At 40.9% G+C, this 23,565-nt stretch overlaps 1 protein-coding gene across 2 annotated transcripts in view; it reads left to right on the top strand.

Moving 5' to 3' along the window:
• Nucleotides 1–1,096: 1,096 nt before the first annotated feature.
• Nucleotides 1,097–23,565, top strand: part of DOCK3 (dedicator of cytokinesis 3) — a 405,892-nt gene continuing 383,423 nt past the window's right edge. For both annotated transcript variants that reach the window (XM_073811161.1, XM_033865050.2), the window contains exon 1: nucleotides 1,097–1,464. In XM_073811161.1, coding sequence (XP_073667262.1) covers nucleotides 1,428–1,464 — 37 coding nt within the window. In that variant the 5' untranslated portion in view covers nucleotides 1,097–1,427. The remainder of the gene's footprint in view (nucleotides 1,465–23,565) is intronic.

Genomic DNA, 23,565 nt, shown 5'->3' on the forward strand with positions numbered 1-23,565 from the left:
AAAGGCACGCAGCTTGAATCCCAGGCAAAAGAAGGATCCAGTCTGCCAGCTGCAGGATCAGGGAAGGTTTTCTGGAGGTGAGACCTTGAGCTGGGCTTTATAGAGTTGGGGTGTCCAAGACTGATAGTGAGGGATGACACCAGGATTTTGATTTGGTAGTGCTGGTGACAGAATTGTACGGATATGCTGGGATTAGGGCTAGGAACACCATGCACTCCAGATGTAGGTGGAAAGGAGAAGTCCTGCAGTTGCCAGGACTTTCCTGGTCTTTGAGCGGTTGACCTAGGATCACAAGGTGATATTTGCAGGCCTAAGAGTGAATGGATTCTTAAGGAGGAGAGGAAGGAGAAAAGTTTCGGGACCGAACCGGAAACTCAGGATGGCCTGTAAGGCAGAGACCTAGGAGCAGCAGAGGCGGTGCCCAGGGCAGGTACATCTCTCTCCCGCTCCCTACTCCCCCTTCCCCCAACCCAATGAGCAACTTCTTCCTTACTAGGAAGCCTGCAGTGATTGTTCTGGCCCCAAACATTTACTACGCAGGCCAACTCAGCGAAACAAGAAGCAAGGAGGCGCTAGCGGCTTCGGCCTAGGAAGAGTCCCAGAGACCTAAGAGCGAGGGGCACGAGTATGCCCCACTTGGTCTCCTGCGGCGACCCCACCCTGCGGGCCCGGGCGCTGCGGAGGGTGGCTCCTGGGGCCTTTCCAGGGATGGGGTCGTGACAGCGCCGTGGATGACACCTGGATGGGTCTTAAAACGGTATCCTTCCCTCCTTTCCCTGCTCTCCCCTCTCCGACCGGCGGATCTCGCGGGGATCTCGGCGTGCCTGGCAGGAGGCACTGGACGCCGAAGCCCAGGGGGTCCGAGGGCCTCCCACCTGCCCAGCCCCGCCTCCTCCAGCACTTGCTGCCGCCCGGGGCCTTGGGCCTAAGAGCCAGTCCTGACCCCGGCGGGGCCATTCAATCGCCTCTCGCTGATTTCCCTCCGCTGCCGCGCGGCGGCGACGACACGTGGGCTCGCGCGCGGGCTCGGGCGGCGCGAGCCCGGGCAGTGCGAGCCCCCGCGCCGGGAAGTGGCGCATGCGCGGGCGTCCTGCGAGCCCGCTGAGGCGAGCCGAATCGCGGCGGCGCCGGGAGCCGAGCAGCGGAGCTGTGAGGAACGAGCGGTGGCGTGAGAACGCCAGGGACTGACAGGTGGCAAACCCTCGCCCGCGCTGATCGGGTTTGCTGGGGCGCCCGCGGAACCTGGCGGTCCGGGCGTGGCGGCGGTCGCATCCCGGACGGCCTGTGAGGGATGCGCCGCCCACTGCCCTGCGCCGCCTGACCGCCCCCGCCTCGCCTAGCGGTGCGCCACAGCCGGGCCCGCGGCCGTCCCCGCCGCGTTGTCGCCCGGCCGCCGCCGCGCCCGCGGGGTCGCGCCCGGCCCGGCCATGTGGACCCCCACGGAGGAAGAGAAATACGGCGTAGGTAGGTGAGGCTCCGGCCTGGCCGCGGCGGGCGTTCGGGGGACGCGCCCTTGCTCTCGGCCTCGTGCCGGCCCCGCCTCAATTCGCGCCCGCGCGCCTCCCGGCGCTGCCCGCAGGCTGCGCGGCCTCGACGCGGGGTGTGCGCGGGGTGGGGGCGGCGCGGGCGCGAGGCGCGGGGGTGGGAGCGGGTCCCTGGGCGCGGGGAGGGCGGCAGGGGGCGCTGGCAGCGCGGCCTCGTCAGGTGCGGCCGGAGGGAGGGGTGGGCAGGGCCCCAGCGGCTCCCCGAGGTTTTTGGTGTGGGGCATAGGGCAGTTTCACCCAAGAAGCCAGATTCTGGGAACCTGTTTTCTCCTTTCTCAAACCTCAATTTTAGTGAGTTTCTGCACCTGAGTTGATGAGCCCGATGACTCTATTTTTGGAGTGGAGCCTTAGAAAAAAAAAAGGGATAAAATACGTTGACATCATTTTCCCAGTTCAGAATTTTGCAGACATTTGACTGGAAATGTTTGATCCGTTTTAGTTTGTTTTGCCTTCAATATTATAAATAATTATTACTTAAAATAGGAAGTGTTTTTGCACATGTCCCAATGTTTAGTGTATATTACAGTCACGGTTTTGTTAAGAAACAAACGAACCTGTTTTTAGACGAGACCATTATTCCTCTTAGAATCCTCTTTTTATCTGTTACAAGTGTTAAACTCCAGGAGCTAAATAATTTTTATAATACTCAACTTCTTTAAAAGGCATATTCAATAATTTAAGGGATTGAATATTAGTTTTACTTTTATAGTGTTAGTGTTTTGTGGCGATTACATGAGAGAGGAGTTCAGCCACACTGCATTATTGTAAGTCACCTGTCATTCAGTTAAAAACAGATAGAAAAATGAGTGTACAGTTTTTTTTTCTGCCTAAGTTTTAATGGAAAATTTTAGATGGGGAAATCTGTCTAAACATAGACTTTTGTTTCCCATGTTTACTGCAGCTCAATCAAGGTTTAGTTCACAGTTCACTACAAAATAACTTTTAAACTGTCAGAGGTAACAAACGTTTAGGAATACCATCAGGCAAATTATGTGGAAACTGAATGTATTTAAATTTAAGGACCTGCAGAGAGATCTGTGCTGGTAGAAAATCTTGTTTTGAAAGGTAACTTTCTGAAGTTTTTAATTAGCTACGCTCTAAGGGCATAATGATATAGGCTAGGATGGAAGTGATAAAAAGAGCCCTAGTGCTAGAGTCTCTGTTGAAATGGGATTGGGAAATGATGTGAAGAGCTGGGATTCACCTCTGGGAACATTTTAGCCTTTCTCTTAGAGCATTCCCTAAATACTAAATACATTTTGTGATGTGAAGAGTTGATGGTTTATCTTTTCTGTAACTTGCTCTCAGACCTGCTTAACTAGAATAACAAATAACTGATGTGAAAGTGGTCAACTGTCCAGTGGCACCTAAGTGATAATTTCTTTCCTGCTGGGTCGGAACCTCTGAGTAGTGGAATTGGCAGATTTCTGAGTCCTGGCTTCTCTTTACTGGTGGTGGTGTGGGCAAGTTATTTAACATCATTTTCTTAAAGTGTAAATTGGGGATAATATTTACCTACAGGGTTGTGAAAATCAAATGAGAGCATACCAAATGCTTAATAAATGTTAATTTCTTCTTTTCCCCTTAGTACAGTACTTAGAGTAATAACAACACTAGGCATTTCCTCAGGTGTGTTGGTTCTGAAACGGAGGCAATGCAGGGTAATCAAGATAGGCATATGTGAATCTCAAAGCACTAGGATTTGGTGTGTGATTTACTCAGGAAGATGGAAGGAAAATTTTGCATTCCTTGGACTGTGAGTTTAGCTTTACAAAAATTTTTTCCTGTGGAGGGGTACAGCATTGGGCACAGGGTAGGACTTAAATGCTTGTTAAATGAGAGAGAGAGTTATTCTGAAGACATGAGCAGCTGTGATTTAGTGTAATTTATTTGCCCTTTCTGCCAAACAAAGAAAGTCTCTATCATCTTCTCTCACAGCTTTCTTCTACTATCCCTTCCTCAGCTATGGTCTAAAAGTTCTTGTGTAGATTGTTCACACTCAGAATATGTTTTTTCCATAAGCATTTCAGGGTTACACTCCTAGGCCTTTTCATAAAAGCCAGTTCAGTCTATAAAGAGCCTAAATATTGTACTTACAATGAGAAAAATAGTCAGTTAAAACTGGTATGTTAGCTGCATTGTTTAATTGTTAGCTTGAAAATCGAAACATTGGACTTCTCTGGTGGTGCAGTGGTTAAGAATTCGCCTGCCAATGCAGGGGACACGGGTTCGAGCCGTGGTCTGGGAAGATCCCACATGCCACAGAGCAACTAAGCCCGTGCGCCACAACTACTGAGCCTGCGCTCTAGAGCTCGTGAGCCACAACTGCTGAGCCCGTGTACCACAACTACTGAAGCCTGCACGCCTAGAGCCTGTGTTCCACAACAAGAGAAGCCACTGCAATGAGAAGCCTGTGCACTGCAATGAAGAATAGCCCCCACTCGCTGCAACTAGAGAAAAGCCCACACGCAGCAACGAAGACCCAACACAGCCAAAGATAAAATAAATAAATAAATAAATAAAGAAAGAAAGAAAATCTAAACATTATCATTATTCCTATGAGAAAATGTTTTAGATTTCAACTTTGATTTTTATGAGCAGCATGGAGCACGGATTTCTCTCTGCTTGCTAACCCATAATCCTTACAGCAAGGAGGGAAAACATATCTTTTCCCCACCAATTTGTATAAATTGCTTGGATGTTGGTGAGGGAAGGAGTCCCCTGTTGCAGCAGTGCAAAGGAGTTTTTCCCAGTGCAACTGTTCATCTGTATTTGACATTGGAAAGGTTTTTGAGATCATGTAGTAATATCTTAATGCCTTTAAAATTTATGATATAAAAATTCTGTACAGGTTATAACACTTTCAAATTATTTGATTTATTTGCTTAGGACTAGGCAATATCTGAGCTTCCCTTTCCATTGTAATATTCTGTGATTGAGTTTAGAGGAAGGGGAGGAAACTACCCTTTTTTGAAGATCAATGATGGACCAGTCAGTGTGCTGGGGATTCTCACTTATGGTATACCATGTAGATCCCCAGAGCAGTCTTAATGTTATCTTCGTTACACAGATGATGAAATTGGATCTCAGAGGTTCCCTTAATTTTCTTCTTGGCAATGGGCAATATTTTGCCGTATACTTGACTCTCTTACTGTCCTTCTCTAGTATCACAAGGAGCTGTTCTTTACTGAACCCTTTTAGCCTGTGTTCTGACTCCTTATGTCTCTTCCTCTTAGAGATTCTCTGCTTTTCTTTCTGTTGCCATAAATGCTTGGAAAGTCCTTCATCTTACCATTCTTTATTTTACCTTTTCAAGAAGCTTCCTATTCTAGAGTGAATTAGGTGAGAAAAATCCAACCATTTTTGTGAAACATCTGTCTTTTCCCATATTGACTGCACCCAAACTACCAAATATAGAAACTGAAGACCAAGAAAATACTTTTCCCATCCTCTAACAGCAGCAGCAGTAAACACCACCAACAAATGAAACAAGAGTTTGTAAATTAAATTCCTTGAGTAGAATAGCAGCAGAGATTTGAGTACATGTGTGTTAGTTTGGCATCTTAGCAGTGAAAGCTGCTTCATAATGTCATCTTGTTTATTCTGCTGTCCTGAGGTAAATTTTGTAATAATTCAGAGCATTTATTGCTTATTCTTTTCTAATACCCACTTAGCAGACCATGAAAAAATTTCTTCATTACCAACCAGATTACCTTCTATTTTAGTTTTGTAATGTCATATTTATTTTTTTCTAATTTAAAAACAATGCATATTTTCTGCCTTACTTTTACCTGATTTCCTTCTGCTTGATTTTCCCCAGATAGGAAAAAACCCCCAAACAACACTTAAAAAAAGCCCTGAATCCTTAAAAGAAATTTAACTTCTAATGATCCTGTGGTGCAGAGGCATGTGAAGGTGGGAAGGGAATAGGTCCATGAAACCACATCTGAAAGAACCAGTGTTCACAAAATTTCACTAAATCTGTAGGTAAATGGGCTACAACTCAGTGAAATAGTGCGAGGGCAGTGGGCTCTTTAGTTACTTGCTCTGTAAGGAAATCCCAGCCTTTGAAGCCTTGGAAAAGGCCCTGTATCTTTATCTCTCAGAGGTAAAGGCATCCACTAGGGGTAGAGAAGATGTCATAAACCCAGGACTTTATTTTGCCCTGAAAAGTGAGGATGTGCTTGATGTTTTATGATCAGGGGTTTAGTGTTTACAGGGAACTTCCACATCATGATTCTGCTTGAGCTTTACACCGTAAAGCTCCTTTTTTTTTTTTTTTAAACCGATGACAACGAAACTTTAACTGAAAGAAATTAAGTGACTGATCTAAGATACTTAAGCCAACTAAGTGCTGATTTGAGATTTCAACCTAGGACTTTGGGATTCTATTCTAATCCACAGCTGCTTTCATTACACCATGTTGCCTCTGAAAAGAATTTGTCGGCAGTGTATGTCTCTGGCTCAAAAAGTAAGGCCTTTTTAACAGACTTCAAATTTAAATTGGATATTTAAGGAATTTTATTTCTATATTAAGCATTTTTATAAGACTACATAGTATTTATCGTTCTGCTTCTGAATATATGATTTGCATTGCTGATGAGTACAGATTGAAGGCATGACAATTCATAAGGCAGGTTTTTAACAGCCTTGAGGAGTATGTTGGGTACTATTGCCCTCTTTTAAAGGGGCAATAGTAGGGAAGAAAGAAGTTGATATCAGCAAACATTTATTGAGTGCCTTCTTAAACCAAGATGGCTTTGTTTTGATCTGCCATTCTGTAAAGCAAGCAGGAAATAATCAGCAGGAAATGATCAATATTTTAACAGGGAAGTCAATATGCAACAATATTCTATAGACTATTCAAATGTTATGGTTAATTTTATCATGCAGTGTTATGAGAGAATATGCTTTAGAAACATAAAGCTTAATTGTAAACATGACACCATTTTCTGTCATTTTTAGACACATTCTGAAGCATGATGTCTCAAAAGAATGGTCATTGAGGTTGGAAGTGCTTTATATTCATACCATACTTTTACATTGGTTCTGAATTTCAATTTTTAATAGTTTGTATTATGATTTTTTTTTGAATTCTTGTGTCCTTATTCTTGAAGATAAGAATGATCTGAATTTATTCCCAATGTGTAAGCATTATTGGATATGCTATATTAGGGCTTTATTCCAATGTTGTACTTTTACCATAATGAACAAACCTGTTTATTATGTTTTGCTCTAAAGACTCTTGTATACCCTCTCTTGATAGATTTTGTATAGAAAAGAAAGATTTTTTTCCACATAAAGGTTCTGGGAACTTTAAAATTTTTTTTATAAGTACGTTGCCAAATTATTTTAGCTGTGGCCCAAGTAACTGCAGTTGACTTGCTATATCACACATTAGGATACTCTAGTAAGGATAATTACTATGTTGGGAAATGTCATTCAGAAACTTCCTGTTTTTCTACTTATCTACAATGGAATAAAATCTCAACCTCTTGCTTCCATCTGTTTCTCCCTCTCTCTTTAGAACTCATTCATGAGCTCTTGTTGATTGATGAATGAGAACAAAAATTGATGGAAGAATTAATGTATGATAAATGCAGAACTTTTTTTTTTTTTGCGGTTCACGGGCCTCTCACTGTTGTGGCCTCTCCCGTTGTGGAGCACAGGCTCTGGACGCTCAGGCCCAGTGGCCATGGCTCACGGGCCTAGCCGCTCTGCGGCATGTGGGATCTTCCCGGACCGGGGCATGAACCTGTGTCTCCTGCATCGGCAGGTGGACTCTTAACCACTGCTCCACCAGGGAAGCCCAAATGCAGAACTTTATATTACAGACTTAGTATCATACTTTGACCTTTCTTCAAATACATCTAGTGACAGTGCCCTCACCACGTTTTGAGACAGCCCATTTTATTGTTAGACAGCTGTGATGAGAACATTCTTCCTTGTTGAATAGACTCCTTGTAATTTCTTATAAGTTTGTGTTCTGTGTTTACATATAAATAACTTCCATCATAGCCCTTCAGTAATTCATAAAATTTTAGTATTGTAAGGGATCTTAGAGATAATATGGTTTAAGGCTCCAGAGCTAAGTAAGACCAGTGGAATAGCTAACATTCATTAAGTGTTTACTGTGTGCCCAGCACTTGCATGTTATGGCTCAAATTTGCTTTTTCACCTTCATCTGTTGACTTGCTTGTATTTTACACTTTAGCCAAACTGAACTTTCCCCAAGTCCTTCTGTCTGGACTTAATTATACCAGTGCTGCTGTGTGCCAGGACTGTTTGCCATCTATTAAACACTTCTTGTTATTTGCTGCATCATGTCTCTGTTCATATTCTTTCTATGTGGGGTGCCTCCCCCCACCCCATCTTCATCTCTCAGATTCTTTCCTATCTGTTAAGGCTTCTATCATGTATTACTATCTTTGTAAATCTTTTTCTACCTTGAGCATACCCCTTTCTTTTTCCAACCAGATAGATTTTATTCTATGATACTTTATATCTTACAGTGGTATATTTATTCTATCCTCTTCCATTAGATTAATGTCCTTCCAACTTTTGACTACGATCTACAATAAGAAATACAATTAAAATTATTATCTCGGGCTTTCCTGGTGGCACAGTGGTTGAGAGTCCACCTGCCGATGCAGGGGACACGGGTTCGTGCCCCGGTCCAGGAAGATCCCACATGCCGTGGAGCGGCTGGGCCTGTGAGCCATGGCCGCTGAGCCTGCGCATCCGGAGCCTGTTCTCCGCAACGGGAGAGGCCACGGCAGTGAGAGGCCCGCGTACCGCAAAAAAAAAAAAAAAAAAAAAAAATTGTTATCTCTTATGTGTGTATGTTTCTACTATACACACACATGAAAAAGTTAAAAGTTTCATGGTATAGTATTTTGTAGAGTGTACTCTGATGTTTCTATTCATTTCTATTTCATCAAAAAATATTGGTGGCAGCGCAATTGATTTTTTGACCCATGGTTAACTCTGATTTAGGCTATAAACTCTTAAAAAGTAGGGATTGTGCCATATTTACAGTTGACCCTTGAACAATGCAGGGGTTGGAGCGCCAACCCCTCACACAGTCAAAAATCTGTGTTCTGCTATTTCTGCCTCAAAAACAAAGGAGATGATAAAATGACTCACCCAAGGGCAGGAAGCTGAAACAGTTTGGATGGAATCAGAACTCAAACCCTAGTTCTTTTGGTTCCACATATTGTGATCTCTAATTGAATGCAAACTTTTCCCCACATGTAATTAATTTAAAGATCTGTAACATGAAAACACAGGTACTGTATACATTTATTGAAAAAAATTGTGTATAAATGGACCTGCACAGTTCAAACCTGTGTTGTTCAAGGGTCAGCTGTATCTTTGTGTTCTTGACAGACATAACTCAGTACCAGGCATATAGAAGGTTTTATACATGTATTTTAGCATTGAGTTGGACGTTTTTTGTTAATGTGGTATAAAGCCTGATATTCGGAGGCTTTTGAGCTGCCATTTCACACTAATTACTCATACTGGTTTTATAACAGCTAAACTCTAGATTTTACTGCATATTAACTGAAGTAAAGCTAGATCTCCGTCCTGAATGTGTGCTATTGATAATAAACATAAATGTAAAATTTTAGTTTCATTTTAAAAAGATTTTACATTTATTTTCATTACATTTCATTGAGGGGGAGCATATTTGGCTTGCCACTGTTGGTCTTAAATGGGGTTGGGCTCTCAGTATTTGGCTCATTAGTACAACTTGTCAAGTTTTTTTTTTTTTTTTTTTTTTTGTGGTACGTGGGCCTCTCACTGTTGTGGCCTCTCCCGTTGCGGAGCACAGGCTCCGGACGCGCAGGCTCAGCGGCCATGGCTCATGTGCCCAGCCGCTCTGTGGCATGTGGGATCTTCCCGGACCGGGGCACGAACCTGTGTCCCCTGCATCGGCAGGCGGACTCTCAACCACTGCAGCACCAGGGAAGCCCTTTCAAGTCTTTTTTGTAGCTTGAGTTTGTCTTCCCACATATCATCTTTTCCTTGAAGTTTCACCTACACAGTTGATAAACCTGTCTTCTGTCCTTTTCCAAGTGGCTGGTAAAAATGTTGAACAGAATAGTTTGAGGGAAGTGTCTAGTTTATAAAGGAGTAGATTTTGTTATGTTGTGTTTTGAATGCAGATTATCAGGATGACTTACTGAATGCTTCATGACAGTGCCAGCTGTGCCACCTTTGTGAACCTGATAGTGTTTGGGGTTAGGATGTGTTCCTGGCCAGACTGTGGTCTATGGCCAAGGAGGAAGGTTGCTGCTAAAGTCTGTGTGGCCTTACTTTTAAGTGTGGGGAGTGATAAAGGAATATTAGCATTAAAAAGATCTGAAATCCATTTTCATCTTCATGTATAGGAGGACGGGTGGCACGAAACTTTTCTTGAGTTTTGTTTCTGATGTTCTTTCCACATTCCCTACACTTTAGATATGCTGGACAACTCACCCTTTTCCAGACAAGCCTAAAACCCTCCTACCTTTGTCGCTTTGCTTGGTTGTTATAGTATGACAGGAATGCAATGACTACCTTTCTCTGCCTGGGGAATGCCACCTTAAAAAGCTGAAATGTCATCTTCTCTTTGATGCCTTCCGCAGCTCTGCCCAATAATAAGCATTGCTTCTTGCTCCTACAGCAGTTGGTACCAACCTCTAGTATGGCACTTATCCCTTTAGGTCATGCTTAATTGCATGTCTTTGCCTCAGGGGATTGAGCTTCTCCAGGACAAGGAATTTTGTCTTTGTGTTTGTAACCCCAGGACATAGCACATAGTGAGGGATCAATAAATGCTTAATTAGGAGTCCAACCTAATGAAAGTTTTATTTTGCTTTGTTAATCCTGATAGTATTTTATTTTTTAAAATTTATTTATTTATTTATTTTGGCTGCACTGGGCCTTCGTTGCAGCTCACGGGCTTCTCTAGTTGCAGCACGTGGATTTAGTTGCAGCATGTGGGATCTTACTTCCCTGACCAGGGATTGAACCTGGGCCCCCTGCGTTGGGATCGCGAAGTCTTAACCACTGGACCACCTGGGAAGTCCCCCGATGGTATTTTAAAAAGCAGTCTGTAAGTCTAATAATATTTAGTTGTTAGAAATCTGTGACATCATGAATACACTTTTTTTTCCTCAGCGTTTCTCTTTCTTGAGTCTGTTAGGAAGGTTTACTGCCTGTGGCTGAGTTGAGATGACTGATTTTGGGTGGGAGCCTTAGGATTCCAGTATGAATCTCACCTAGAGTTTCACAGTTACCACAACAGTGATTCAGGAAATTTGCAGCAGGTAATTGGGATGCCGCTTGAATCTACCCCAACAATACCTCTTTCGTTTGACACCTTTGGGGAAGCCATGTTTTGGATGAGTGACTTTTCCATAGAACTCAAGGTTAAACCTTTAAAAGCACCAAGAAAATATTTTTTTGTTGGACTTTGTTTATAGTAAAAGATAACATGTTCCATTCTTCCCTGTGGTGAATTCAATATGTTGAATACATCTGAGCTTTTTCTGTGTAACATTTCCCCTCTGATTACATAAGATATATATTCATTATAGACATGTAAGTAACTATAGAAAAATACACAAAAAAGAAAATAAGGGTGATATCTTATTCTTGTTACCCAGACATAACCCATCTCAACACACTGGCATATCTTTCCAGTCTTTTTTTCTGATGCAGGCATTTAAAATAAATTTAGGACTGTACTGTTTATATTGTCATTCAGTATTTTATTTTATTTTTAAAACTCAAGTAATTTATTTATTGACCATGCAGCATGTGGGATCTTAGTTCCCTGACCAGGGATCAAAACCACGCTCCTTGCAGTGGAAGCATGGAGTATTAACCACTGGACCACCAGGGAAGTCCCAACAGTCTTTTATTTTAAATCTGCTATACTATGAACATTTTCTTATGTCTGGAATGTCATTGTTTTAATGACTGCTGTTCCATTAGGTACTATATTAGGTACTATAATTTACCTAATCTCCTACTTCTGAGCAGTTGGTCATTAGAAATTAACTATTGCCAGGACAGTGAGGGTACTTGTTTCTCTGCACCCTTGTCAGTATAGGGCATTATTTTCTCCACAAATTTACATCTTCAAAAATTTCAAACTTGATACATGCTTAAGAGGGATAAATTCTCAGGCATTACAAAAATAAAGTATCCTGTACTACCATTTCAACTTCTTGGGCATCATTTGTTTAATTGAACTTTCTGACTATTTGATATCATTAATAGAAACAAGTGATTATGACTTTGATACAGTGATACTTGTTTGCTTCCTCACTGAAATCCCTGGGAAGATCACTAATTCCAGTTAGTGGTTCTCTTGTTTGTTTGCTCCCTTTCTCATCTGGCTGTGATGCTCTCTGGGAATTTGGTGGTGGTGGTGGTGGTCGGGGAGGGGGGATATGTGAGACTCTTCGACTTGCTATCAGTGACTTGAAATGGTATTTTTGTTTTGTTTTGGTATTCTTTCTATCTCTGTACATTTCTGTTCTCTGTAGCTACTTCCAGTGTCATTCATTTCCTTTTCCTGTTTGCCAGCCACTCTTTGCTGTTTGCTTCTTTCCCCAGCCATACCTTTTCAAGCTAGAGCCGAACTGAACTTGTTCAAGGGAAACTGGGGTAATCAACTTTATGAAAAACTAAAGTGGCTCCTTTCCTTTCTATTGGAGTGAAATTCAGTGCCTTTTTGAAAAACTTAGATGTGTTAAAAGAACTTTCTGACTCATGGCCAGGGCTGGGCTCTGTAGGAATGCCTGGCTTTGGAACAGAGGCAGTGCTCTGGGAGTGATAGAGCCTAATGCAGATTTGCTCCATGCAGAGCAGTTTCCCCTCTGGGTGGCTGCATGTAGGTATGACGTCTGGTACTGCTGCAGCCATCTTGTTATCATGAAATAAGCCAGGAAGGGGGAGGGGGATTTGTTTTGCTTTTTGGTATGGGAAAGGGAAGAAACACTTGGGGTGCTTGGACCATTATGGATGGAGGGAAGGAACTGTTTGAAAAGAAAAACTTTTGATACATTTAAACATACTGAAATATTTAAGCTCTGATAAGACAATGGTGTATGATTGTAGGTAATGAGACTGTGGTTGTCCCACAAAGAACTCATTGTTTTTATTGATTTGCTTTCTCAGAAACCATAGCAGGTTTCTGTGTTAGTTATGTAGAGTAATGAACTGTTTTAATTGGTTAATTCTTCACCCTGATATTTACAATTTACCCAGATTAAGTGTACAATTTAGTGGCATTAAATACATTCAAATTGTTGTATAACTATCACTACTATTTATTTCCAGAGCTCTTTTTATCATCCCAAACAAAAACTCTATACCCCTCCCTGTAGCTCCAGGTAACCTCTATTCTACTTTCTGTCTCTGTGAATTTGATTATTCTAGATACTTCATGTAAATGGAATCATACAACATTTGTCTTTTTGTATTCAGCTTATTTTACTTAGCATAACATTTTCAGGGTTCGTGCATGTTGTAGCAGGCATCAAAATTTCATTCCTTTTTATGTCTGAATAATATCCCATTGTGTGAGTATATATCACATTTATTTATACATTCATCTGTTGTTGTACACTTAGGTAGTTTCCACCTTTTGGCTCTTATGAATTAAGCTGCTATGAATATTAGTGTGCAAGTATCTGTTAGAGTCCCTATTTTCGGATCTCTTGGGTGTATACCTAGCATTGGAATTGCTGGATCAAATGGTAATTCATGTTTAACTTTTAGAGAAATCACTTATTTTCCACACCAGTTGTACAATTTTACATTACCACCAACAACTCGTGAGAGTCCCACATCCTTGCCAACAATTCTTATTTTATTTTATTTTTTGGCCACACTGCGCGGCATGTGGGATCTTAGTTCCCTGACCAGGGATCGAACACATGCCCCCTGCATTGGAAGCATGGAGTCTTAACCATTGGACTGCCAGGGAAGTCCAGCACTTCTTATTTTTTGATAATAGCCATCCTAATGGGTGTGAAGTGGTATCTCACTGTGGTTTTGATTTGAATTTCCCTAGTGATTAGTGATGTTGAGCATCTTTTCATGTGCTTATTGGCTATCTGTATATTTTCGTTGGAGAAATATTCCATTTTATGTATGTACCACATTTTGTTTACCCGTTCTTTGTTGATGGACACTTGGGTTGTTTCTACCTTTTGGTAGATATTGTGAATAATACTATAATGAACATTTGGCATCCAAGTTTCTGTTTGACTCCGTTTTAAATCCTTTGGATATATACCTAGGAGTGGAATTGCTTACCATTTGGTAATTCTATGTTTAGTTTTTTGGGGAACCACCACGCTGTTTTCTGTAGTGCCTGCACCATTTTACTTTGCCATCAGCAATGCACGAGGATTCCAGTCTCTTTACATCCTTGCTAATACTTGTGATTTTCTGTCTTTTAAAAAAATGTTTCTATAAATGGCCATCCAAATGGGTGTGAAGTGGTATTTCATTGTGGTCTTTAAAAATTTTTATTTATTTATTTATTTATTTATTTCTGTTTGGCTGCATTGGGTCTTCGTTGCTGAATGCTGACTTTCTCTAGTTGCAGTGAGCGGGGGCTACTCTTACTTTTGGTGTGCGGACTTCTCATTGCGGTGGCTTCTCTTGCTGCGGAGCATGGGCTCTAGGTGCATGGGCTTCAGTAGCTGTGGCATGTGGGCTCAGTAGTTGTGGCTCACGGGCTCTAGAGCACAGGCTCAGTAGTTGTGGTGCACGGGCCTAGTTGCTCCGTGACATGTGGGATCTTCCTGGACCAGGGCTTGAACCTGTGTCCCCCGCACCGTCAGGTGGATTCCTAACCACTGCGCCACCGGGGAAGTCCCTCATTGTGGTTTTGATTTGCATTTTTCCTAATAATTAGTGATGTTGAGCGTCTTTTCATGTGCTTATTGGCGATTTATGTGTTGTTTTTGGAGAAATGTCTATTCAAGTACTTTGCCCATTTTAAAATAGATTTTTGTTGCGGTTGTTAGTTTGTAGCTCTTTATATATTCTGGATATTAATTCCTTAACAGATACATGGTTTAGAGATGTTTTCTCCCATTTCATGGTTTGCCTTCTCACTCTGTTATAGTGTCCTTTGATGTACAGAAGTTTTAAATTTTGACACAGTCTAATTTATGTTTTCTTTTGTCATTTGTGCTTTTGGTGTCATATTCAAGAAATCATGGTCAAATCCATCATGAGGCTTTCCCCCATGTTTCCTTCTAAGAGTTTTATAGCTTTTACATTTAGACCTTTGATCCATTTTGAGTTAATTTTTGCATATGGCATAAGGTAAGGGTCCAGCTTCATTCTTTTGTATATGGATGTCTAGTTTTTTCAGCATTGTTTGTTGAGAAGTCTGTCTTTCCCATTGAATGGTCTTAGCACCTTGGTTTGAAAATCATTTGGCCATATATTTGACGTTTTTTTTTGGGCCTCTGTCTTTATGCTGATATGTCTGTCTTTATGCCAGTACCACAGTTTTCTGTGCCTTTGTAGCACGTTTTGAAATCAGGAAGTGTGAGTACTCCCACTTTGTTCTTTTTCAAGTTTGTTTTGCCTCTTTGGGATCCCTTGAGATTCCATATGAATTTTAGGAAGAATTTTTCTATTTCTACAAAAAGTGCCATTGGGATTTTGACAGGAATTGCAATGGATTTGTAGATTGCTTTAGGTAGTATTGTCATATTAACAATATTAATTCTTCCAGTCAGTGATCACGGATGCTTTACATTTACTTAGGTTGTCTTTATTTATTATTATTATTATTATTTTTGGCTGCGTTGGGTCTTTGTTGCTGCACATGGGCTTTCTCTGGTTGCGGCAAGCGGGGGCTACTCTTCATTGCAGTGTGTGGGCTTCTCGTTGCGGTGGCTTCTCTTGTGGAGCATGGCTCTGGGCGCGTGGGCTTCAGTAGTTGCAGCATGTGGGCCCTAGAGTGAGCGGGCTTCAGTAGTTGTGGCGCGAGAGCTCAGTAGTTGTGGCGCGCAGGCTCAGTAGTTCTGGCACACAGGCTTAGTTGCTCTGCAGCATGCAGAATCTTCCTGGATTAGGGATCACCCGTGTCCCCTGCATTGACAGGCGGATTCTTAACTACTGCACCACCAGGAAAGTCCTTGGAATTGTTTTCTTAATTTTGTTTTTGTATTGTTCATTGTTAATGTATTTTTGCATGTTAATTTTATATCGTGCAACTGCTGAGTTCATCTGTTAGCCCTAACATTTTGTTGTTGTTGTTTTTTTGACTGCATTCTTTAAGGTTTTCTACATATAAGATCATGTCATCTGCAAAGAGAGATCATTTTATTTCTTCCTTTCATATTTGGATGCCTTTTGTTTCTTTTTCTTGCCCAATTACTACTCTGGCTAAAACTTCTAGCACTATGTTGAAAAGGCAAAAGCAGTCATTTTCGTCTTGTTCCTGATCTTAGAGGAAAAGCTTTCAGTCTTTCACACTGAGTATGATGCTTGCTGTAGATTTTTCATATTTTTTTCTTTTTTTCTTAACAAGGTTAGTTTTCATTTCACTTAACACAAGCTACTACTTGTTCATGCCCAGACTGTGTGTTTGTTTGTATCTGTAAAAGTATGTATCTGGGCATTTTATCTCTTCTTCTTCTCAGTATTTTTTTTTTTTGAACTTTATTTATTTATTTGTTATACAGCAGCGTTTTATTAGTTGTCTGTTTTACACATATTAGTGTATATATGTCAATTGCAATCTCCATTTTCATCCCACCACCACCCCCTGCCCCCCACTTTCCTCCCTTGGTGTCCGTACGTTGGTTCTCTACATCTGTCTCTATTTCTCCCTTGCAAACTGGTTCATCTGTACCATTTTCTACATTCCACATATATGCATTAATATATGATATTTGTTTTTTTCTTTCTGACTTGCTTCAATCTGTATGACAGTCTGTAGGTCCGTCCACGTCTCTGAAAATGACCTGATTTCATTCCTTTTTATGGCTGAGTAGTATTCCATTGTATATATGTACCACATCTTCTTTATTCGTTAGTCTGTCAATGGGCATTTAGGTTGCTTCCATGACCTGGTTATTGTAAATAATGCTGCAGTGAACATTGGGGTGCATGTGTCTTTTTGAATTATGGTTTTCTCAGGGTATGTGCCCAGTAGTGGGATTGCTGGGTCATATGGTAGTTCTATTTTTAGTTTTTTAAGGAACCTCCATACTGTTCTCCATAGTGGCTGTATCAATTTTCATTCCCACCAACAATGCAAGAGGGTTCCCTTTTCTCCACACCCTCTCCAGCATTTGTTTGTAGATTTTCTGATGATGCCCAATCTAACCGGTGTGAGGTGATACCTCATTGTAGTTCTGATTTGCATTTCTCTGATAATCAGTGATGTTGAGCAGCTTTTCATATGCCTCTTGGCCATCTGCATGTCTTCTTTGGAGAAATGTCTCTTTAAGTCTTCTGCCCATTTTTTAATTGTGTTGTTTGTTTTTTTAATATTGAGCTAATGAGCTGTTTATATATTTTGGAGATTAATCCTTTGTCCGTTGATTCATTTGGAAATATTTTCTCCCATTCTGAGGGTTGTCTTTTCGTCTTGTTTATAGTTTCCTTTGCTGTGCAAAAGCTTTTAAGTTTCATTAGGTCCCATTTGTTTATTTTTGTTTTTATTTCCATTACTCTAGGAGGTGGGTCAAAAAAGATCTTGCTGTGATTTTTTTCAGAGTGTTCTTCCTATGTTTTCCTCTAAGAGTTTTATAGTATCCGGCCTTACATTTAGGTCTTTAATCCATTTTGAGTTTATTTTTGTGTATGGTGTTAGGGAATGTTCTAATTTCATTCTTTTACATGTGGCTGTCCAGTTTTCCCAGCACCACTTATTGAAGAGACTGTCCTTTCTCCATGGTATATCGTTGCCTCCTTTGTCATAGATTAGTTGACCATAGGTGCATGGGTCTATTTCTGGGATTTCTATCCTGTTCCATTGATCTGTATTTCTGTTTTTGTGCCAGTACCATATTATCTTGATTACTGTAGCTTTGTAGTATAGCCCAAAGTCAGGGAGTCTCATTCCTCCAGCTCCATTTTTTCCCCTCAAGATTGCTTTGGCTATTCGGGGTCTTTTGTGTCTCCATACAAATTTTAAGATTTTTTGTTCTAGTTCTGTAAAAAATCCCATTGGTAATTTGAATCTGTAGATGGCTTTGGGTAGTATAGTCATTTTCACAATATTGATTCTTCGAATCCAAGAACATGGTATATCTCTCCATCTGTGTTTGTCATCTTTGTTTTCTTTCATCAGTGTCTTATAGTTTCTTGAGTACAGGTCTTTTACCTCCTTAGGTAGGTTTAGTCCAAGGTATTTTATTCTTTTTGTTGCAGTGGTGAATGGGATTGTTTCCTTAATTTCTCTTTCTGATCTTTCGTTGTTAGTGTATAGGCATGCAAGAGATTTCTGTGTGTTAATTTTGTGTCCTGCAACTTTACCAAATTCATTGATTAGCTCTAGTAGTTTTCTGGTGGCATCTTTAGGAATATCTATATGTAGTATAATGTCATCTGCAAACAGTGACAGTTTTATTTCTCCTTTTCCAATTTGTATTTCTTTTATTTCTTTTTCTTCTCTGATTGCTGTGGCTAGGACTTCCAAAACTATATTGAACAATAGTGGTGAGAGTGGACATCCTTGTCTTGTTCCTGATCTTAGAGGAAATGCTTTCAGTTTTTCACCATTGAGAATGATGTTTGCTGTAGGTTTATTGTATATCGCCTTTATTATGTTGAGGTAGTTTCCCTCTGTGCCCACTTTCTGGAGAGTTTTTATAATAAATCGGTGTTGAATTTTGTCAAAAGCTTTTTCCGCATCTATTGAGATGATCATATGGTTTTTATTCTTCAGTTTCTTAATATGGTGTATCACATTTGCGTATATCGAAGAATCCTTGCATCCCTGGGATAAATCCCACTTGATCATGGTGTATGATCCTTTTAATGTGCTGTTGGATTTCGTTTGCTAGTATTTTGTTGAGGATTTTTGCATCTATATTCATCAGTGATATTGGTCTGTAGCTTTCTTTTTTTGTAGTATCTTTGTGTGGTTTCAGTATTGGGGTGATGGTGGCCTTGTAGAATGAGTTTGGGAGTGTTCCTCTGCAATATTTTGGAAGAGTTTGCGAAGGATAGGTGTTAGCTCTTCTCTAAATGTTTGATAGAATTTGCCTGTGAATCCATCTGGTCCTGGACTTTGTTTGTTGGAAGATTTTTAATCACTGTTTCAATTTCATTATTTGTGATTGATCTGTTCATATTTTTTATTTCTTCCTGGTTCAGTCTTGGAAGGTTGTACCTTTCTAAGAATTTGTCCATTTCTTGCAGGTTGTCCATTTTATTGGCATAGAGTTGCTTGTAGTAGTCTCTTATGATGCTTTTTATTTCTGCGGTGTCCATCGTAACGTCTCCTCTTTCATTTCTAATTTTATTGATTTGAGTCCTCTCCCTCTTTTTCTTGATGAGTCTGGCTAAAGGTTTATCAGTTTTGTTAACAAATTGAAACAAATTGTTTCTTTGTTTTATTTCATTTATTTCTGCTTTGATCTTTATGATTTCTTTCCTTCTACTATCTTTGGGTTTTGTTTGTTCTTCTTTCTCTAGTTCCTTTAGGTGTAAGGTTAGATTGTTTATTTGAGATTTTTCTTGTTTCTTGAGGTTGGATTGTATTGCTGTAAACTTCTCTCTGAGAACTGCTTTTGCTGCATCCCATAGGTTTTGGATCGTCATGTTTTTGTTGTCATTTGTCTCTAGGTATTTTTTGATTTCCTCAGTGATCTCTTTGTTATTTAGTAACGTATTGTTTAGCCTCCATGTGTTAGTGTTTTTTACATTTTTTCCAATGTAATTGATTTCTCATCTCATAGCGTTGTGGTCGGAAAAGATGCTTGATATGATTTCAGTTTTCTTAAATTTACTGAGGCTTGATTTGTGACCCAAGATGTGATCTGTCCTGGAGAATGTTCTGTGTGCACTTGAGAAGAAGGTGTAATCTGCTGTTTTTGGATGGACTGTCCTATAAATACCAGTTAAATCTATCTGGTCTATTGTATCATTTAAAGCTTGTGTTTCCTTATTAATTTTTTGTCTGGATGATTTGTCCATTGGTGTAAGTGAGGTGTTAAAGTCCCCCACTATTATTGTGTTACTGTCGATTTCCTCTTTTATAGCTGTTAGCAGTTGCTTTATGTATTGAGGTGCTTCTATGTTGGGTGCATATATATTTATAATTGTTATATCTTCTTCTTGGATTGATCCCTTGATCATTATGTAGTGTCCTTCCTCGTCTCTTGTAACATTCTTTATTTTAAAGTCTGTTTTCTCTGATACTAGAACTGCTACTTCAGCTTTCTTTTTCATTCTTTTTTTTTGCAAGATTAAATATATACTTATATTCATGATAAGTAAGTACAGAGTAACATTTCCAGTTAAAACTTTTTTCTCTTTGTTTCTGATACAATTATAGTACACAGGTAAACCTTTCCTTCTTATTTCCAGATTTCTGTAAACTTTTCTCCAGAATGTTTCTCCACACTGTAGTACTTGCCTTTAGTGCAGGAATGCAACATGAGTGGTATTTCTCCTGTGGGTCCCAGTAGTAAATGTAGCTTAACCAACAGTGAAATCAGTTCTTACAAACCACCTATGAAAACCATGCATTTGATCTCCATAAAATGTAGGATTGCCAACACTCCATAACAGGAATTCCATGGCTTCTTATAAATACAGTTCTTGAAGAAGTATTTGGGCAATTCCTGTAATACCATAGGCTGGCAAACCAAATGTTTAATCCAATGGTTTTATTACCCTCAATTTAACTTCACTCTGTTGAACACCTGATTACTTATGACCATAAGTTAAGAAATAAACAATGGGGCTTCCCTGGTGGTACAGTGGTTGGGAGTCCACCTGCCAATGCAGGGGACAGGTGTTTGAGCCCTGGTCCGGGAAGATCCCACGTGCCGCGGAGCGGCTGGGCGTGTGCACCACAGCTGCTGGGCCTGCGCTCTGGAGCCTGCGAGCCTAGAGCCTGTGCTTAGCAGCGGGAGAGGCCACCGCAATGAGAAGCCCACGCACTGCAACAGAGACCCAACACAGCCAAATAAATAATAAATAAAAATAAAGAAATAAACAATGATGTGGAGTAACCCCAAAGCAATAAAAATGAACACCCTTTGATAAACTAAGCAGAAATAACATTAGTGATGTCATGCAGTTTCTGAGATATCATAGAAAAATTGTTTCTTAATATTGATAGGAACATTATGTATCAGTGAAAATGCAGGCTTAGAAATATAGTACTGAGAGTTTCAATTTGTGATGTCTTCACTGCTGAGGGAAAGTGGAATTCTTATTACTAAAGAGAGCTGATCTCTTGGGTGTTGCTGATGGCTCTGTAACTGAGCTTAGTGTTTAATGATGTTGTACAAATAAAATGCAGTGGGGGAAATATGAAATTCCAGCTCTCTTTTGATTTCCATTTGCATGGAATATCTTTTTCCATCCCCTCAGTTTCAGTCTGTATGTGTCCCTCCGTCTGAAGTGGGTCTCTTGTAGACGGCATATACATGGATCTTGTTTTTGTATCCATTCAGCAAGCCTGTGTCTTTTGATTGGAGCATTTAATCCATTCACATTTAAGGTAATTATTGATATGTATGTTCTTATTACCATTTTCTTAATTGTTTTGGGTTTGTTTTTGTAGGTCCTTTTCTTCTCTTGTGTTTCCCACTTAGAGAAGTTCCTTTAGCATTTGTTGTAGAGCTGGTTTGGTGGTGCTGAATTCTCTTAGCTTTTGCTCTTGTGTAAAGCTTTTGATTTCTCCATCGAATCTGAGTGAGATCCTTGCCTGGTAGAGTAATCTTGGTTGTAGGTTCTTCCCTTTCATCACTTTAAATATATTGTGCCACTCCCTTCTGGCTTGTAGAGTTTCTGCTGAGAAATCAGCTGTTAACCTTATGGGAGTTCCCTTGTATGTTATTTGTTGTTTTTCCCTTATTGCTTTTAATCATTTTTCTTAGCCTTTAATTTTTGTCAATTTGATTACTATGTGTCTCGGCATGTTTCTCCTTGGGTTTATCCTGCCTGGGACTCTCTGCGCTTCCTGGACTTGGGTGGTTATTTCCTTTCCCATGTTAGGGATGTTTTTGACTATAATCTCTTCAAATATTTTCTCGGGTCCTTTCTCTCTCTCTTCTCTGTCTGAGACCCCTATAATACAAATGTTGGTGCATTTAATGTTGTTCCAGAGGTCTCTTAGGCTGTCTTCATTTCTTTTCACTGTTTTTTGTCTATTCTGTTCCGTTGCACTGAATTCCACCATTCTTTCTTCCAGGTTACTTATCCATTCTTCTGCCTTAGTTATTCTGCTATTCCTTCTAGTATATTTTTCATTTCAGTTATTGTATTGTTCATCTCTGTCTGTTCTTTAATTCTTCTGGGTCTTTGGTAAACATTTCTTGCATCTTCTTGATCTTTGCCTCCATTCTTTTTACGAGGTCCTGGATCATCTTCACTATCATTATTCTGAATTCTTTTTCTGGAAGGCTGCCCAGCTCTACTTCATTTAGTTGTTTTTCTGGGGTTTTATCTTGTTCCTCATCCGGTACATAGTCCTCTGCCTTTTCATTTTGTCTGTCTTACTGTTAATGTGGTTTTCGTTCCACAGGCTGCCGGATTATAGTTCTTCTTGCTTCTCCTGTCTGCCCTCTGATGGATGAGCGTATCTAAGAGGCTTGTGCAAGCTTCATGATGGGAGGGACTGGTGGTGGATAGAGCTGGGTATTGCTCAGGTGGGCAGAGCTCAGTAAAACTTTAATCTGCTTGTCTGCTGGTGAGTGGGGCTGAGTTCCCTCCTTGTTGGTTGTTTGGCCTGAGGTGATCCAGCACTGGAGGCTACAGGGCTCTTTGGTGGGGCTAATGGCAGACTCCAGGAGGACTCCTACGCCAAGGAGTAGTTCCGAGAACTTCTGCTGCTAGTGTCCTTGTCCCCACTGTGAGCCACAGCCACCCTACGCCTCTGCAGGAGACCCTCCAACACTAGCAGGTAGGTGTTCAGTCTCCTGTGGGGTCACTGCTCTTTCCTGCTGGGTCCTGATGTGCACACTACTTTGTGTGTGTCCTCCAAGAGTGGAGTTTCTGTTTCCCCCAGTCCTGTGGAAGTCCTGCAGTCAAATCCTGTTAGCCTTCAAAGGCTGATTCTCTGGGAATTCCTCCTCCTGTTGCCGGACCCCCAGATTGGGAAGCCTGACGTGGGCCTCAGAACCTTAATTCCAGTGGGTGGACTTCTGTGTTATAATTGTTCTCCAGTTTGTGACTCACTTACCCAGCAGTTATGGGATTTGATTTTATTGTGATTGCGTCCCTCCTACCATCTCATTGTGGCTTCTCCTTTGTCTTTGGATGTGGGGTATCCTTTTTGGTGAGTTCCAGTGTCTTCTTGTCGATGATTGTTCAGTAGTTAGCTGTGATTCTGGTGCTCTTGCAAGAAGGAGTGAGCGCACGTCCTTCTACTCCACCATCTTGACCTCCTCTCAGTATTCATGCCTCATTTTGCTGGTAGTTCTGTATCTTTTCCAATCTCGATTCATTTTTTTTAAAGATTTATTTATTTATTTTATTTATCTTTGTCAGTGTCAGGTCTTAGTTGCAGCACTCTGGGTCTTTGTTGTGGCATGCGGGCTTCTCTTCAGTTGTGGCGTGTGGGTTTCTCCTCTTTAGTTGTGGTGTGCAGGCTCCAGGGTGTGTGAGCTCTGTAGTTGTGGCACGCGGGTTCCAGAGCACATGGGCTGTGTAGTTAGTGGCACACAGGCTCTGCAGCTGAGGTGCGCGAGCTCAGCAGTTGTGGCTTCTGGGCTTAGTTGCCCTGCGGCATGTGGGATCTTACTTCCCTGACCAGGGATTGAAGCCGTGTCCTCTGCATTGTAAGGTGGATTCTTTACCA

Source organism: Tursiops truncatus, chromosome 10, assembly GCF_011762595.2.
Source record: "Tursiops truncatus isolate mTurTru1 chromosome 10, mTurTru1.mat.Y, whole genome shotgun sequence".
NCBI lineage: Eukaryota > Metazoa > Chordata > Mammalia > Artiodactyla > Delphinidae > Tursiops > Tursiops truncatus.